This window comes from Chiloscyllium plagiosum, chromosome 29 (genome assembly GCF_004010195.1).
Source record: "Chiloscyllium plagiosum isolate BGI_BamShark_2017 chromosome 29, ASM401019v2, whole genome shotgun sequence".
In the NCBI taxonomy this organism is placed as follows: Eukaryota; Metazoa; Chordata; class Chondrichthyes; order Orectolobiformes; family Hemiscylliidae; genus Chiloscyllium; species Chiloscyllium plagiosum.
In genome coordinates, this window is record NC_057738.1 from 33741359 (window position 1) to 33760501 (window position 19143).

General features: G+C 40.4%; 1 protein-coding gene across 1 annotated transcript in view; it reads right to left on the reverse strand.

The window, feature by feature from the left end:
• Positions 1–8163: 8163 nt before the first annotated feature.
• Positions 8164–19143, reverse strand: part of rpp40 (ribonuclease P/MRP 40 subunit) — a 25696-nt gene continuing 14716 nt past the window's right edge. The window contains exons 5-8 of the mRNA XM_043719491.1: positions 17675–17800; positions 14484–14682; positions 12827–12961; positions 8164–10934 (exon numbers count right to left, since the gene is read on the reverse strand). Coding sequence (XP_043575426.1) covers positions 10736–10934; positions 12827–12961; positions 14484–14682; positions 17675–17800 — 659 coding nt within the window. The 3' untranslated portion in view covers positions 8164–10735. The remainder of the gene's footprint in view (positions 10935–12826; positions 12962–14483; positions 14683–17674; positions 17801–19143) is intronic.

Genomic DNA, 19143 nt, shown 5'->3' on the forward strand with positions numbered 1-19143 from the left:
ATTTTGAACTGGTCCTCCTGGGAGCAGATGCGGCGGAGACGAAGGAATTGGGAGAATGGGATGGCGTTTTTACAGGGGGCAGGATGGGAGGAGGTGTAGTCCAGGTAGCTGTGGGAGTCGGTTGGTTTGTAGTAGATGTCCGTGTTGATTCGTTAATAAGTTGGTCAGGGATTGCCGGAAAAGGACATTGAGATTTAGGCGGGCTCTTTGATGACAAAGCTGAACCTGTGACTCAGGAGAAAGTGAGGACTGCAGATGCTAGAGATCAGAGTCGAGAGGGTCATGCTGGAAAAAGCACAGCTGGTCAGGCAGCATCCGAGGAGCAGGACAATCGACGTTTCAGGCATAAGCTTGTCATCAGGAATAAGGCTTATGGGCCGGGGTGGCTGAGAGATAAATGGGAGGGGGAAGGTAGCTGAGAATGCGATTGGTAGATAAAGGTGAGATAACTTTAATACATGTTCACCTTAACTTGTTCTCATGTATCTGTATATGATCCTCCTTGAAAAGTAACCAACTGGCAGTTTAATCCCATCCTCACCTTCCTCCAGCTCCAACCCCAAGTCACCAGCACCAATGGCAACTTTTAAAAGATTTTCAAAATTTTGGTGTAGCTAAAACTGCTTTGATGGTTAATATTGATTTCAAATGGTTGAATGCCTCCTGGCATTATTCTGTCCACTGAAACTTTGTGTTCTTCTTCAGCAAATGGGTAAATGGTGCCACAACACCGCTGAAACTTGGAATAAACTTCTGATCGAATCTGCTGAATCCGAAGAATTGAAACATCTCTTTCTTTTGATGTTGGTCATGGAAGTTCCTCATTGGCCTTCGTCTTTGCGTTCCATGACGTCAACCTTCCATGACTGATGTTATGTCCCAAGAATATCACCTCTGCTTTCGTGAATTCAGTTTTATTTCAGTTTATCACCAGTTTTGCTTCTGGTAGTCCTTCTAAGACCTCTGCCAACTGCACCATGTGATCTTTCCAGGACTTACTAAAGATCACTACATCGTCCAAATAGACTGCACAGTTTGTTAACCCAGCCACAACTCTGTTCATGAGTCTTTGGGATTTTTTTTTAAGATTAGATTCTCTACAGTGTGGAAACAGGCCCTTCGGCCCAACAAGTTCACACCGACCCTCCGAACAGTAACCCACCCAGACCCATTTCCCTCTGACTGATGCACCTAACACTACAGGCAATTTAGCATAGGCCAATTCACCTAACCTGCACATCTCTGGACTGAGCGAGGAAACCGGAGCACCCGGAGGAAATCCACGCAGACACGGGGAGAATGTGCAAACTCCACACAGTCGCCAAGGCTGGAATCGAACCTAGGATCCTGGTGCTGTGAGACAGCAGTGCTAACCACTGAGCCACTGTGCCACCCACTTGTGGAAGGTGTGTTCTTCATTAAAAGGGCATCACTTTAAACTGATATCGCCCATTTGGGGTTACAAACGCAGAAGTTTCTTTCACCGACTCTGATAAAGGTTCCTGCCAGGAACCACGCATAAAGTCCAACTTGATAATGTAACTGGCTTGTCCAACTTTCTCAATACAGTCCTCCAATCTAGGAATTGGATAGGAGTACAATTTTGTAACTGAATTGACCTACCAATAATCCACGCAGAATCATTGAGTCCCATCCGGTTTGGGGAGTAAGATGATTGGCGAACTCTACTCGCTCATGCTTGGTTCGATCATGTCCTCGTTGAGCATGGACTCCACCTTCATCAGGACCTGTCTGGTTTTGGAAGGTTTGAGCCGATAGGCGTGTTGTTTTATCAGAGCAGTACTCCCTGCGTCTACTTCATGTACAGTAACATTAATCCTCCCCATCTGATTCTGACATATGCCCTTATACTGCAGTAACAAATCTTCCAACTGTGTTCTATGCTCTTGAGTCAGATAGCTTACTAACCTACCCCACTCCTCAAGGATATCTTCATTTTTAAATCTATTTTGAGGCACATCAAAATCCACATCATGTGGATTTGATTCTTCACTCTCGGGGCAGTAACTAACACCTGTTTCTCCAGCTCTTTCTCTCTAATATGATTCAACATGTTCACATGACATACCCGATACGTTTTTTTTTCCTATCTGGCATCTTTACTAAATAGTTCACCTGACTCAACTTTTTCTCAATTTGATAGGGACCACTAAACCTGATCTCCTATCACTGGTAATAGTACTAACACTTCATCCCCTCGGGAAAACATCCAAGTCTCAGCACTTTTATCTGCCACCTGTTTCATTCTACACTGTGCCCTCTTTAGGTGGTGTTTAGCTTTATCACCTACCCTATTTAATCTCTTTCTCACCTCCGATACATAATCTAAGTGTGAGATCTCCGACTTTAGTCATGTCAATTTTTCTTTAATTAATTTCAAAGGGCATCTTATGACCAATGTTAACTTGAAGAGAATGAACTGAGTAGATTCATTTAGGCATCTCTAATGGCAAACTTTTCAAATGTGACACTTAATTTAATCAACCACAAGTCACCGAAATTAAACAAATTGTCTCATGTTTTATTTAAAGATCTCAGACACTAACCTGCAAGTGTTTAAATCTGCTGGGACTTTTTGTATACCCAAATCTATCTAAAACAGTTCAAATCCCGACGAAAAACCCCCAAACCGTTAAGACATGGGGTGAATCCTCCTGTTTACTTTAACCCAGCAATGCAGAAAAGATATATCCGTGCAGTAATCTGTAAAAATCCGAAAGGCCGAGAACTAGTTAAAGAAAAAGTAACAACTTTTTTCTTAAAATATAACAGAGAATAATTAACTAACAACTATTTACAACTCCTTCCTCTAACCTATCTTTTACCTTCCCTTCTATAATACTAGGCCGATAAAACTCCCAATTAATATTTACAAAACTTCTCAAAAGCAGGCAGCTTTCGGTTCTTCTTTTCTTCTTGGGGATTCCGCTTCACGTGTTTACTGATTGATAAAGGCACCTTTAAGAAAGCTATTCTTTGGGCTGTTTGCAGATGTCGCTGGCTTGGCAATTCTCCTCCCAAATGTTCAATTTTCTCCGGTCTTATACCCCCCCCCCCCAAACCACTGATTGTGTCATTGGCTTTTAAGATTGTCAATATACTAAATTCAAACTTGATTGGAGTTTAGGGGTTTTTTGGGGTATAATTTTAAGTGATTGGACTCATTTAAATCTGTTTTCGTCTCCAAGCAAACAGCTAACCTAGCTACCCCAGTAGTTGGAGCACGTTACATTGTATCTCATTGAGAACACTTGGCGCTGTCACTGATAGCTTTTAACTCTCTTAAAGGTACAGTACACCCATATCTTCATAACAGTGCTCCACATTCCACTTTATGCACCAGTATGCTACACTGTCAGTTGAGCGGTACAAATACTGTTCACATTATTAATAAGCTGATCTGTTTCTTACACAGGTTCATTGCATACATGACAAATCCAGTCACAACAGAGGTATTGGTGGTGCTGCTGCAGTGCAACAAAGCCTATGACCAGTATCAACTTTCAGTCACTGCCAAACAGCCTCCACGTGAAGAGTTTGTAGCTTGAGGCCTGCTTAGGATGCACAGAAGGTACAGGAAGGCCAGGATCTATCATCCTCAATGCGATCTCTCTATCCGCAACCCACAAATGTATTAAGCCTGTTACTAATATAATTAGTGCTGGATTACACTATTTTGGCAACATAGTTGACTTCCCACAGGGAAAGGACAAGCTAGATTGTGTGCACATTGCCATATCATCAGTGGAAAAATGTTCTGTTCTTTCAACGTGTAAGTTATACATGATCATTGGTACCACATCTTAGAAGTCTGCATCAGGTACTGTCATGATGTATATATCTTTGAAAACTCATGTTCTTAGTTTGTTTCAAGGGCTGAATGTCTCACAAGGATAGTTAATGGGAGTCAAGGTCTAACCATGACTGATGTCTGTTACTACACGTGAGTAGTAAATCCAGTCACGGCAGGAATACCGTTCATGCTGCTGCTGGAGTGCAACAGTGCAGAGAAATTGAGAAGAAACAGCTGCGCCGAAGCCCATGAACTGTATCAACGTGTAGTCACTGCCATATGGCCTCCACGTGAACAGGTTGCAACTGAAGCTCTGCTTAGGATGCAGAGAAGGTGCAGGAGGGCCAGGGTATCCTCAATGCCATTTCCTGCAGCTGAGCGAGGTGTAGTGTCGCTGCAAGTCAAAGACACCCAGGACACTGTCACAGAACTATACCAATTAAAGTGTGACCTGCAACCTGCAGTGTTGGTATAATACAGCCCATTCTTCCACTAACGTTAGTGGAGCAGATAGTCAGCCTCCTAAATCTGAGGTTCTAATGCTTAGAACAGCTCAGGAGTGGGGGCTGTGTGTGTGGAGGAGAGGGAAGACTTCATACAACATTCTGAATAGTGTGCTACATAATCCTAACATCTGCATAACAAGAACAGGCAAAGAGAGGTTGTGATTGAGGTTAGGGAGCAGCAACAGTCTTCCAAGGCAGATGAGAAAGTCGTCGAGCAGGAAGATCATCACCTTCAGCATGATAAAGCAGTACAGCATTCACTGATAGTAAATTTGTTGTTGATCAAAAAGCAACCAGTCTGTTTCTGTTCAGTGGCCAAGGCAGCATCTGTTTATTTATTCATTGTTCACTTCTGCTGTTGCTAAATAAAATAAGTGAACATTTTAAACTGTTTGAAGGCTTCCCTGATGTGATGGTCCTACGTTGGACAATTATGAGAATTTGAGCTACACTGGACAGTGGGGAAAAGAAAGAGTAGCATGGATTTTGGTACGGTTATTAGATGGAATGGAGCAATAGACAAGTAAACTGTATGGACTGGATTCAAAATAGCAACAAATGTGGCTGTGCACTTGTATGTGCAATGAAGTATCAATGTGCCACCTCTGTGCCCTGAGAGGTGTTGGTTAATGGTAACTCTCCCACTACATGCACAATGAAGGTCAACTCCAGACTGCCAATGCTTCATTGGGTATGCTGTCAGGCTTCAAAACTGTCACCAGTGCCAGGAATCCTAAGGTGTTCCAGCAGTGACAAGTATGTTTGCAAATGCTAAATGGGAGAATACAAGTGCAGTGCCAAAACAGGACAGTGCACAGGTAGTAAGGTGAGTTTAGGATGATAGTGAGCTCACTGATACTAACTTTAGATTCTGCCAGGGTCAATGAGCTCCTGAGTTCAAAACACTCTTGGTTCAAACATGGTTCACTAATAACTGCACAATGTTCAGTACCAATGGGAACTTCTCACATACTGAAGCAGTTCATTTCTAAATGCAACAAGATCTGGACAATGTTAGCTGAAGCTTGGATAAGTGGCATGTAACATTCATACCACACAATTGCCATGCAATGTGCATCTCCAATAAGGGACAATCTAACCACAACCCATTGACATTCAATGGTGTTACCAGTGATTCCCCCACTATTAACATCTTTGGGGTTACCATTAACCAAAAACTGAACTAGACACAGCACATGAACATCGTGGCTACAAGAGTAGGTCAGAGGCTAGGAATATTGCAACAAGTAATTCATCAAAGTTGTCTACCATCTACAAGGCACTGGTCAGGAGTGTGATTGAATACTCCCCACTTGTCTGAATGAGTGCAGCTCCAACAACATTCAAGAAGCTCAATAGCATACAATACAAATCAGCTTGCTTGACTGGTACCACAATCACTCGACACTCAGTATTCGCAGTAGTATGTACTACCTACAAGGTGCATAGTAGAAATTCACCAGTGATCCTTAGACAGCACCTTCTAAGTGTATGACCACTTCCATCTAGAAGGACAAGGGCAGCAGATACATCTACAAGGTCCCCTCCAAATCACTCATCCTGACTTTGAAATATATCACCATTCCTTCACTGTCACTGGATCAAAATCCTGGAATCACCTCCCTATGGGCATTGTGGGTCAACCTACAACAAATGGACTGCAGCAGTTCAACATCTCACCACTATCTTCTTAAGAGCAACTAGGGACAAGTAATAAATGCTGGCTGGCAATGCCCATGTCCCACGAGTGAATAAAACAAAACTTGCTGGGCCTTGTGGAAAGAAACTCTCCATCAAACCCCAAAAAAGTGACACCTAGTTGATTTCTTCAAAGATTCAGCCCATGGTCTTTTACTTTGCCAACAATCTACCAAAGGAGCAAAATAATCTTTTAGGATTTATTGCTGGATTTAGAGTCAAAACTTTTTATTGTTGATATTTTGTGAAAACAGTTTATCATACACTTATACCAAGGAAGAAGACTCCTCAATCTATCACACATGTGCCAACTCACTCTTCAAAAAGGTATTCACAGAGTCATACAGCACAGAAACTGGCTGCTTGGTGCAACTCATCCATGCTGACCAGGTTCCTAAACTGAACTAGTCCTGTTTGCCTGCAGTAATAAGCTCCATCTGCAACATCTTCCTCTTAAGATTTGTAGAATCATGACAGAATCGCTACAGTGTGGAAGCAGGCCATTTAGCCCATCGAGTCCATAACGACCCTTCAAAGAGCATCCCACCCAGACCCACCTCTACCCTATCCCTGTAACCCTGCATTTCCCATGGCTAATCCACCAAGCCTGCATATCTTTAGACTGTGGGAAGAAACCAGTGCACCTGGAGGCAACCCATGAAGACTCAGGGAGAACATGCAAACTCCACACAGACTGTAGCCAGAAGGTGGACTTGCATCCAGCTCCCTGGTGCTGTAAGACAGCAGTGCTAACCACTGTGCCGCCCATGAATCCAATTTCCTTTTGAAAGTTACCACTGAATCAGCTTCCACCATGCTTTAAGTAATGCATTTCAGATCTTAACTCAATGCAAGCAGTTTCCCTGTGATACTTCCGCCAATTATTTAATATCTGTCCCCTCTGGTTAGAGATTATCCTGTCTGCAGTATGCTTGTCCTTATTTATTGAATCAGAATTTTGAACATGTTTATTAAATTGCTTTTAACCTTCCTTATTATAACGACAGCAATCCCAGATTCTGTAATCTCTCCACAAAACTGGAGTATCTTGTTACTGATGTTAATCTGCTTTGCAATCCACTTCCAAGGCTTTGGCATCAGACCTTTATCCCCTCCAAATCTAGTTATCAGTCAAAACATCCAATAGAAACACTACATAACTGAAGCCATTAAACTTGTGTTTAAATCATTGATCCAACTCATTTTTACAAAATGGGTGGTGGTGGTGGATAAACTGACCTTCCTTCACATAAGTCAATGGGAAGGGTCACAAAAGGAGCAAAGTATATACCAGATAGCTAATCTACCACTGCTTGTTTTGCACTCTGAATGAATTCGAATTCAACCACAAATGCTGAAGGACCTGCAGCAACATCTATTCATTCCCCCCAAACACAAAGTTCCGAATGCATTCCAGAAGATTTGCACGAGTCACTAGTTGGTTCCTAGCTTAGATCAAGAACTGTCAAACGTAACAACACCAGATATATTTATGAGTCCATCTTCGATAAAGCCAACATTTTGTAAGAAATAATTTTTCACAGAACTACATAAGCAAAGTTCAGCAATTACCCAAATCACAGCTAGATTTTAGTAAAACCGGAATCATTAACAAAACCTTTACCCACCTAAACCAGTTACAAACTGTTTTCTTGGACCAAAACGTATAGTACTGAAGAATGTTAACAGAACCAGTCTATTCATATTGACACTTGCAATCCAGACCACCACATTAACTCATTTCTTGTGACCTTTGTTGTTCAAAGGAGCAGGAGAATCGACGTTTCGGGCATGAGCCCTTCTTCAAGAATCATTCCTGAAGAAGGGCTCATGCCCGAAACGTCGATTCTCCTGCTCCTTCGATGCTGCCTGACCTGCTGCGCTTTTCCAGCAACACATTTTCAGCTCTGATCTCCGGCATCTGCAGTCCTCACTTTCTCCTTTGTTGTTCAAAGTAAACATCAACTACCAAATCCAAATTACTATGCTACTTTCATTTCTACACCAAGAACTATAAAAACATACCTTTACCATTGTTTAGGAATTCCTAATCAGTAGTCACACATATTTATGTTTCTTGTTAAAATGCTTAAAGGAACTGTAAAATAGGAATCTAAAGAAAACAACTTTATTATAAAACCCCCTTTCATGACTTATCAATTAAATTGCACATTTAGCATCTGAACATCAAAACTAATGTAATTTTTACACAATAAGAACAATATCCATTTAAAATTAAACAATCGAATCATTACCAAAATCTCAGTTTGTACTTGGTTGCTTTTTAAAGGGGAACTACATGGGTTTAAGAGCTTATAAAGCATCTGCAAAAAACAAATCCTTCTAGCATTTGAATTTGTGACCTATTACCTCTTGGAGCACTCACCTACACTAACTGTATCCAAATTAAGAATTGTTGATACATGCATTAGGTGTTGCTTAGGAGCACTTTCTTTTGATGGCTATCAAGGACTGTAATTGCAACACATCACAGCTGGCATATTTCACGTCCTCTATAGACACTGTTCCTCAGTCTAAATGTAGTAAGTTTACAATGAAAAGCAATATCAATTTTGCAAATGTACACCTGATAAGGGCATTTGAGTGGTAATATTTACATACTTGAAAATTCATGTGGCATGAAGATAATATACTGGACTATGATGCAGTGTAAATCATCACAGGTGGTAGAAAGGTAAAAATCTCCATATCATGAGCATCCAGAAACAATGTACACCTTGAGTTTATTTCAGAACTTCTGACATGTTAGTCCACTGCCAAGGTCAAGCCAGCTTTTACATCTGTATTTTTCCAGCTGCTTTAAATGTGGGGAAAGACTGTGTCACAGAAGACCTGTGAAAACATTTTGTGGAGGGACTGCAATAGGGGTATGTGGAATTGAAGCCACGATCAGGCAGGCCTAAGGAACCAAGTGGTCAGCCCCTGTCCCTAATCTGTATGCTTCTGTGTGTGACTTTTGTATATGATTCCTTTATGAACACACAGTATCTCACTGAAGGTAGGAATTACAGAACCCACATTATCAGAACAGATAGTGGAATATACAAAGGGAAGGCAGCATATGCACAAAAGATTTCCCTCTGTCCTCATCCTAACACCCATACAATAATCTAATGTGTCCTAAAGAGTCATTCCTGGCCTCTCTATATGTTCAACATGCTGCCCGCGTTCTACATACTTCCCCCAATAGCATCATTCACAGGCACAGGGTCCAATTTATCACCATGCATTAAAGACATTTGGCTCCAATGCTTTCTCAAACATAACCAGATGCCTTATAACTCTCCAAAAAGTGCAAAGCAGTAGCTTTTAATTTCCACTGTAACTTCTTTTTCCTTGCCATTGGCTCTGTTGTTCATCACACCCAGTCACTTAAATCGAGCCAATCTGCAAACACTCTGGCATCACATTCAATCTATGTTGCACTGCAAACCCTCAAAATCCTTTCCATCCACTGAATTTTATTCCATTTCAAAAATAATCTTTTTCTCCCCTGTTCACTGCAGCTAGAACCCTTATCTATGTTTTTGCCATCTCTACATTCAATCTCACCAACACTCCTCTGTTAGTCACCTACCTTTCTCTTTCCATAAAGATTAATGGCATTTCTGCCGCCAGCATTCTCTCTCAGCAATCACCCCCGTGTTTACTGACCTACACTGGCTTCTAACCACACATTTAATCTTAAAACCTCATCCTGAAATCACACATGGCCTCAACCCATCTTATTTCTGCAAACCTCTCCAGCTTTATGACCTCTGCTGCACCAACTCTGGACTTTTGCCAAATTTCTCTTAGATCTCCCATTAGTAAGAGAGTATTTAGCTACTTCCACCTCTCTCCATGAAAATTCCACATCTACATTAAAAGCCTACTCAATTAAATCATCAATCTCTCTCACTGTAGCTTTTTTTTAAAAAAACCTTTTATTGAATACAATACATAAGCAGTTGATGTTGAGGTGCTGATATAGCAACTTGTGAAATAATGTTAGGGTGCTAAAATGTTGCACCTAACCCTAAAGAAAGTTAATTCATTCTCCAATGTCTATATAACATTACCTTCCAATAAGATAGATCTGCAGGGAAATCAATTTGCTTGAAGCCAACAATTTCCTCAAATAAAGGGAGAGAAAATTTGCTTATTTATATCAAGAGTGTGCATCAAGCTCAAGCACACCAATATGGTGGTGGTGGCAGCCAAGGGTCACATATGCAAAATTCCAGATGCCTGCTGATTCATGAAATAGTGCACGATGAGCGGGAAGAACAAAAAACTTGAAAATACTTCAATTTGTACATGACGATCTCAATGATGCATATTATTATAAACATTCTAAAAATTTTGAACTAACCTGAGTTTTTTTCCTTTCAGTTGAATGTGTTTCTAAATCCATCGCATAAAGTCAGAAGTCACACAAGATGAGGTTATAGTCCAACAGGTTTATTTGAAATCACAAGCTTCTGGAGTGCAGCCCATTCATCACTTCACTTGACAAAGCAGCAGCACTCTGAAAGCTTGTGATTACAAATAAATCTGTTGTGACTTCTGACTTTGACCATCCCAGTCCAACACTCGCACCTCCACATCATGGTGTAAAGAGGCTTTAATAATCTATTATAGCAAATCATTTCCGAATTCACAAATGACAGGTGCTAAAGTTCTTCTGTACAAGTAAGCACATACGGATATAACTCTATGGTGGACATGCACTGTGTGCCCCCACAGCCATGTGCAGCCAGTAATCTTGGTTACTGAAGAGAACAAAACTGTAGAGGTTCTCTCCCCCCTTGTGGTATCCATGTTCACTTTCTCCCCAGGAAACCGGGCTATCTGCAAAGCCGTGTACTGTCATACTAACCCACTGGGCAAACTTGGGTTCCTCAAAATAGAGTCTGGAGAGAAAGGAAAAATAATTGATAAGTGTTGTATATACTTGGTGTACTTGATTATAACAGTAAATACAATGCAGCCGTGAACAATTCTCATTCTGAACATCAGAGAAACTGCTTACATAAGTAGTTAGAGTCAGAAGTGCAATAAAACATAGGCAAGTGAGCACAGAATTATTGTCAATCAATTATTTACTTTGAAACAATGAAAGCTACTACTTCTTCCCAATAAAATTGATTAAAATGAATTTGCTGGCCTGTTTTTTAAAAATAGGAAATGTTCCAAATGTTTTAAAACCATACATCTAATTTTATGTTAATTATCCAAACAAAGTGCATTTTTAGTATATTTCTCAAATATAAATGATGTCATGTTCTGAGTGTTATGAACAGATGATGCCTGAATTCTCATTTAAAAAATTGCTAATGATTATTTTTACATAAAATAATCTAAGGAGCAACTCTGCATCTCCTAAATTATCTTCGGAGGATAAAGTCAAACTTCAACTGTTTAAACTGCTCTAAATGGGAATGTAATGAGACAAGGACTTTTGCTATGGAGATAAATAGAATAAATTCCAATGTAGGTCATGACAACGACTTGCATTTCTTTGGCACCTTTAATGCAGTAAAACATTCTAAGACACTTCACATGTGTGCAGTCACAAAAGGAGACATTAGTAGATTGGTCACAGAGGTCGGTTTCCAAAACACAAGACACTTAAAACACAGAAAACAGAAAAGTTTAGGGAAGGAAGTCCTGAGCTTATGGTTGAAGGTAAGGCCACCAAATGCTGGAACAAGGAATTTATTACGCACTCATTAAAGATAGCAATTACTGCCCCTCACTAATTACTTTGCAACTAAGTAACTTGCTAGGCCATTTCAAAGGACAGTTGAGAATCAAAATATTGCTGCGGATCTGGAGTTAAATGTAGGCCAAACCAGGTATGGATGGCAGATTTTTTCATAAAACTCATTAGTGAACCAGATGTTTTTTTATAACAATTGACAATGGTTGCTCAGTCACAATCAAGCTAGCTTTTAACTCAGATTTCTACTGAATTCAAATTTCACATCTGCCATGTTGTGATTCAAACCCATGCCCGCAGATCATTAGCCTGGGTTTCTGAGTTACTAACCCTGTGACATTACTGGAGCATCACTAAATTTAGAACACTAGACAGTGCTAAAGACCAGAAATGATTTCAGTACACTGAAGCAAACTGTAATGTTGACTGGTCCAACTAACACAAATGAAGGATTATAGAGTCATAGAGATGTACAGCATGGAAGCAGACCCTTCAGTCCAAACCGTCCATGCCGACGAGATATCCCAACCCAATCTAGTCCCACCTGCCAGCACTTGGCCCATATCCCTCCAAACCCTTCCTATTCATATACCCATCCAAATGCCTGTTAAATGTTGCAATTGTACCAGCCTCCACTACTTTCTCTGGCAGCTATTTTTGTTAATTTTCCCAGACGCACTCCGATGTCCAGCGATACATGAATTCAAACAGCAAATGCAGTGTCAATTTCTTTCTTCCTCTCTCTCCTGCACTGACCGCACCATGTGCTTCCTTTGTCTGTTCTTCTCCCTTTTAAAACTGCTGTTGTTTTGACTTTTTTTTCCCTAAGTTCCAAAACAATGCAACAGCATATAAAACAGTAATTGCTGCTCCTGGAATTCGAGGAAATCACCGCCAGCACCTAAAATACCTCAAAAAAAAAGGAGTAGCTGTTCCAGCCAGAAATTTTTCCCGTCCTCCATCTTGGATTACCCAGAATCCAGTTTCTGATTGATTAGTAATCATGGTTCAAGACCATCCATTGTACTCTGTTAGCATATCAAACTATTGACTACAAAGTGCTGCTTTTATAATGATACTTACCTAAGCTGGTCCAATATCTGATTTATCTCTTCTGGAATTATAAATCCCGAAAAAGTATAAAGGCAAGCTTTATGCAGTACGGTGCTGGGCCAAGGGCAGCAGTAAGTAGAGAGAAAGTTGTCTGCTTGATTATTGCTATTGATGTATAAAAATGGAAACTTTGATTAAAACACACATCGGACACCATTGCAATTTAATCATCCCAAGGCCTTTACAAAGAACACTGATGAACTATTGGTCCTATATCAATTTGCTCATTTCTTCACTGAATACATTTCCATAAAGATGGTGAACCCTTTAAGCAGAGCAGATCGCTAAATAAGTATAAAATCTTATCTGTAACATGTGTGCATTACGTTTCAATGTGTAAGAACTGTTGAGAGAAAAGAGCCAGTCATTTCTTGCCATTTTCTTGCCTTACTTTGCCTGACCCAAAAACCAGGATTTGAGAAGTGACAAGCACCTATTATTCTACTGAAAGTACATTCAGAAACTGATCATTTGGTGTGTCTTTTGGCACCATTTTCAAGGGAGTAATTTAGCCGTGATCTTAGTTTCATGTCTGGCCAGGTATCGTTCCACCTTCAAATGCCGAGAGTATCCGTCACCACAATACAGATCAGCCAACAAGGTCCGTTAGGCCACTGTAATATGGCAGCAAAAAGCAACTGAGTGCAATCTCGTTCACCAAACAAGATTCGCTAAAAGACAGTGCAGAGGAGTGACAAAGAACTGCAGTGTCATAGCCAAGTTACTCTCGCACATTTTCGGGCGGATGGGGCCAGTGACACTTGACACAGGGGTTAGCAAGATTGTAATTTAAAAAAAAAACTTGTACTTGCATAATGTCTACATTTTAAGCAATTTGTCTATCAAAAGTAAGGCAAAATAATTTTGATCATTAACCAGTAAATTTTTCTATGAAATATTTGTCTTTTTGCACATTTGGCAGATCTTCAAGGATTGTTGTTCTTTTCTAAAAAAAAACAGATTCCATCTGATTCAAGAGAAAAAGGCTTGAATGTATGAGTGAAGAGGGTACTGGGTGGATTGACATTTGCAAAATCTAAGCAGCTTACTAGTGGGCCTCATTTCAATAATTCAGTATTGCCAAAACAACTGTACCTTGACGATTATAAATGTTACACATTGAGATGCTTGCCTTGCCAACAAAGACCTGAAAACCAGTTCTAGGTGTGGAGTTTGGGAGCAGAGAGGGATGGTTTGTTGGTGAGGCATTCCAGTCTGGTGTTCACCAATCATAGAAGGCCTCAAGTCCTCTCTCCAGGGGCAGCCAAACATGGAGGTAATAATGGAAGAGCCAGGCAGAGTTCAGGACAGAATCAGGAACTAAAAACTCTAATCGTGCTTTGTCTTGGAATTTGGAAACCTGCCATCTACCGCCACAATTTATCATTTATATCACTGAATACATACACTAATCAATATCTGTAATCACCACATTGTATGATTCCAGTATGGCACAGATCATTCATCACTAAAGCTGCTGAGATAGAGCAAGAAGCCTAAATAAATACCTGGAAAATGTTGCATGGCTACAATGGTTCCTCTACTATGGAATACAGCATGACAATGGTTTGTTTTGCGAACAAGTACACCAGGAAAATCAAAGAAAGGTCTGCACATTTAAACTCACCAATCAATATTACTGAAGATTGCACCAAGCCAGTCAAGGAATTCTTGAGAGCTGCAGGATTCATTGTCATTCCCTTTCAATTCCTTACTCAGCAGAACAGGGCTGTCAATATCTTCTAATATCCTTGTTGACACCATAGGATTGTAAACCTTGCATTCATATTCCTTGAAGTAAGACACCAAATTGGCTTCTTGTCCACCTTGTTTTGACATTTAAAAACAAACACAGGAGGTGAACTTGAAATTACAGGCATCCACTATTTAAAGCATGTTCTAAGCTTGTTTTAATGAGGTTGGCAAATTAAGGACATTTCCCTAATAGTGGACCTTCATTTTAATATCAGCATTACTCCTGAAATGCTCAATCCCTTTAAAAAAATAATTTCCCTCTCCTAACCCACCACCCTTCCCACCTCTCCCAAAGCTTTCTAACTGACACCATCTTATCTCACCCTCCTGCTCTCACCTTCCTCCAGCCAGTTCACTACCACATTCCTCCTGTCCTTCCTACTTGCCATTCCACTTGCTCACCTCCTTTCCCACTTCCCTCAATCTTCACCTCTCCTTCCATCTTCTACTCCAATGTACCATTCCCACCCTCCAGTTTGCTGCTTACCTCCTAACCCTCTAATTCACTTTTTCCCTCTGATGCCTCCTCCTGTTTACTGTTGCTCCCAATCTTCAACCTTCCCTCTTACTGCTTCTATCCCTAAGGCTCCCATTCACCAACCTTCCTGCGCTCTGATTCTTCTACTCTGCAATCACTTCTCCAATCGTCCTGAACCTTTGCCTACAATGTGTCCTTACTGGCTCCTCCCTCCTTCACGCCTCACTAGGACTTTGGCAAAGGAAAGAGGCAAGTAGCACGGAGCGGCAAAGGAAAGGTAAGGAAGCAGGAGGATTGGGGAAGGAAATGATGAGTGGGACATGCAGACAGCAGAAGAGTCAGGAGATGAAAGGTTAAGTAGTCCTAGTTAACAAGAGGATTTTTGGGCTGATAAAGGTTCAAGGCAACCGACAGGTTTTTAATGTAACAATTACGTCAGGATTGTAACACATTATTTAACTTTCTCATAGGAAACCATGTTATTTTAATTTCATATATCTATTTTTAGGAACATTTTACACAAATAAGAAATAGTTGCATTAAGAGCAATGTGCAGTAACCATTGTAATTAATAGCACATTTTGCAGGAATATCATTAGGAGCATGTGGCATATGAGAGCTGAACACAAGAATAGTAGGGTATACTATTAACTTATTGCATATCAACTACATCCATCATCATGACTGTGGTAGACTCCACTGACACCTGGTCATCAGGTCTCAGTCATACATGATCTGACATCATAATTAGAATATCCTTTACTATCACGACATAGCCCTTACTGTTACGAAGAATACCTGGAGTGGTTGCTTTAACTTTGAAAGGTCATGGTGGATAACAGAGGTTTCTTTTAAACAAGGCTACCTAGAAATCACTTAACTAGTGATAACTGTTTCCGTTACTGTAGACTCCAGTCCCAGCTGTTTGAACAGTGGCTGGGAGCATTTCTTATTTTTAATCTGGTCTTCAGTTGGGAAACAAAAAAACCTGAGGAGAGGAAGGGTTGCCCAGCTGATCTCTCCCATTTCAGAAAAAAAAGTCCACTTGTTGGGTTTCAGGTATTTATTCTTTTGAAAGAGCAATTGAAGGAACATTTCCTGAGCATGCAGTGTCTGAAAAATTCCAGAGGCAGATGTGCATGATTAGTAACTTGACCAAGTGTGTCAGAACGTCACAGCAACAGACTTTAGAACACCCTATGCTTTATCCTTTTGTCTTGAAAAAGGATAATTCATTCATTAAGGTGCTTTTTTTTTCCAGAAAGCCAACCGCTGCAGAAATCTGTTATTTTTCAGTTTTTCTGAAGAGTGTGTATACTTTTTTGACATTCCTAAAGGGATATTCTCCGATATTACGGACTCTCTTGTTGCACCTTTATTAAGTAAGTTTTGCTTTGTTAGTAAACAAATAATTATATATATTAAGGAAACTTTGTTAATAAATAATATAGATAAGGTACTTAGTTGACCGTCTTGGTAACTGGTAATGATATTTTATTTTAATATTGTGACCTGTGGGAGTAGTGGGGCTAAAGCAACATTGTATTCCTCCAGACTCTGAAGCAACACGAGAAACATGCTCAGTAGCTATCACATTATTGGCAAAGTTAACTCTTTATTCCATACTTTGTAACATGAAAAATACCCTAAGATACTTCAGAATTAGAAGTAACAGGCTATGCCAAACCAAAGAAGATAGGGGGTTCAGCTTAATCAAACATACAAATCATGAACAAGTGTTGACAAGCTACGAGAAGGATAGCAAGCTTAGAAGTGGCCTTTGGGATCAAAAGGAACTAGAATCTGCAATGCAACTCAGGATAGCAATGCTTGCAAAAGTCTGATTCAGCCTAAAAGAATGTCTAGACAGTAGACAGTATCAATCATTTCACTGGTGCCAGCTTTGATGTTTTAATGCTGATCTTGAGAAAATTACCACTCATCAATACCAGATGTTGAGCAACCAGTCTGCCAATGGAAAAGCAATGACATACAATTGGAAGTTAAGCCTTTGACTTTGAATGGTGCCTCAAAGGTAGCATGCTGATGAGGAATGAAAGGGGAGAAGAATAAATTCTTGAGATACTGTTGGACATCTTAGTCTGAGGGTTAGAAGAGAAGACATTGTTAGGTGTATGCTAGCTATATTCAGAGAGGTAGAATCATGTGTCCAGATTATGTGGTTAATTCCAGGACTAAGATAGAGCACATAACTTTCTGATTTGAAGACAAGGATGTTAGGAGGCCCACATGAAAACTACTGTTATGCACAATAGAACATTATTGTCGTAGTATGACTCTATGAGGAGAAAGTGAGGTCTGCAGATGCTGGAGATCAGAGCTGAAAATGTGCTGCTGGAGAAGCGCAGCCCTGAAGAAGGGCTTATGCCCGAAACGTCGATTCTCCTGTTCCCTGGATGCTGCCTGACCTGCTGCGCTTCTCCAGCAACACATTTTCAGCTCTTACGACTCGATGACATGTTGAACTTTTCACTTTTTTTTAAAAAGGTAAGGTTTCAAGTATAGCCAGATTACATTTCAGGTTAAATAAAAAAACTCCTATTTACATTTTCTTAACTTCTTACCTGAGGAATGCCACTTCATCAAAAAGTCAAATCTTAAAGGTTTTTTCTCTTTCAACGCCCACATTACACGGTTATATCTTTTTGCCCCAGGAACAAACGTAGCGTGTCGAATGGAGACAGTAATATCTGAAAACACAACATGACATCATGAAACCCAAAACTGAACTGACTTTAGGGTGATGTGCATCACAAAGTTACAAAGCAAATTCTGAATTATCACCATGCTTACTAGGAAAAGCAATCAGAGACAGATATTAAAGATTGAGATATTTTAATTACTATTGTTGAGAGAAAATAACTGTATTATCGCCAGACCTGTCACTTCTTACTCACACTGCATGTCTCTGCAGGTTTGTTCCTGTACCTGGGGGCATCAGATGATTGTTCTGTTGCAAACAGTTGAGTTAAAACCAGAAGTGGAAGTATACGCACAGAATGAACCAATGAAGAATCAGGAAAAACAACTGATGCTTCTTGGGTACTGGTGCAGTGGCAAGATGTATAAACAAGTCAGTCAACTTCCAATCAATTAACTGATTTCAGCATTGCCGAGTTGGGTGGTGGACAAATAAAACAGCCAGAGTTCTGATTCCTGATCATTAAACAGCGATGTTTCCTGCTCAGTGCATGGGAATAACATTGTGAGAAAAGGACTGAACTATACCTTGACATCACTAAGCATGGTTAACAGTCTGATAATGCTCACTGTTCTAGCATGAAGGCGAAGAATGGCCATTTGGGAGATAGTGCCAGATGATTTCTTTTTAAGATAAAGACAATAGTCCTTTGCTGAAGGTGCTTGCATTGGGACAATGGCTTAACAGATATCAGCAGACTCCCAGTATGACACCAAAGTGGTCAATCATTTTGTACACGTTCAGGTAGCAACTTTCCAGCAAGCAGCAGGGTAAAGAATATGAGCCCTTAATTTCCCAAATCCTGACTTTGAGATACACAACACTCAAGGGGGAATGAGAGCTGATCTTTCTTCCCCTATATACAAAGGCAAACACTACCTCCACGCCCTCATAGCAAAATTAGTGATAACTGGCAATTGACCATTGTGAACCTACACAAATAATTCTGATAAGTGGAAATAGAAAGACTAATTCAGGTGTGCACATCTTCACCATTGGCTAATGTGTGTGCTTTTCCTAATAACATGCAATTACCCCAAATTCAGAAGAAGGGAAGGATACCCATTGGTGCATCACCAGGAATCCTTAAGACGTGGATAGGTACCTGGGACTACGATGTTGTGGCCATCACGGAAACGTGGAAAGAAGAGGGACAGGAATGGTTGTTGGAGGTTCCTGGTTACAGATGTTTCAGTAGGATTAGGGAGGGTGGTAAAAAAGGAGGGGGGATGGCGTTACTAATTAGAAATGGTGTAACGGCTGCAGAAAGGCACTTTGAGGGGGATCTGCCTTTGGAGGTAGTATGGGCTGAAGTCAGAAATAGGAAAGGAG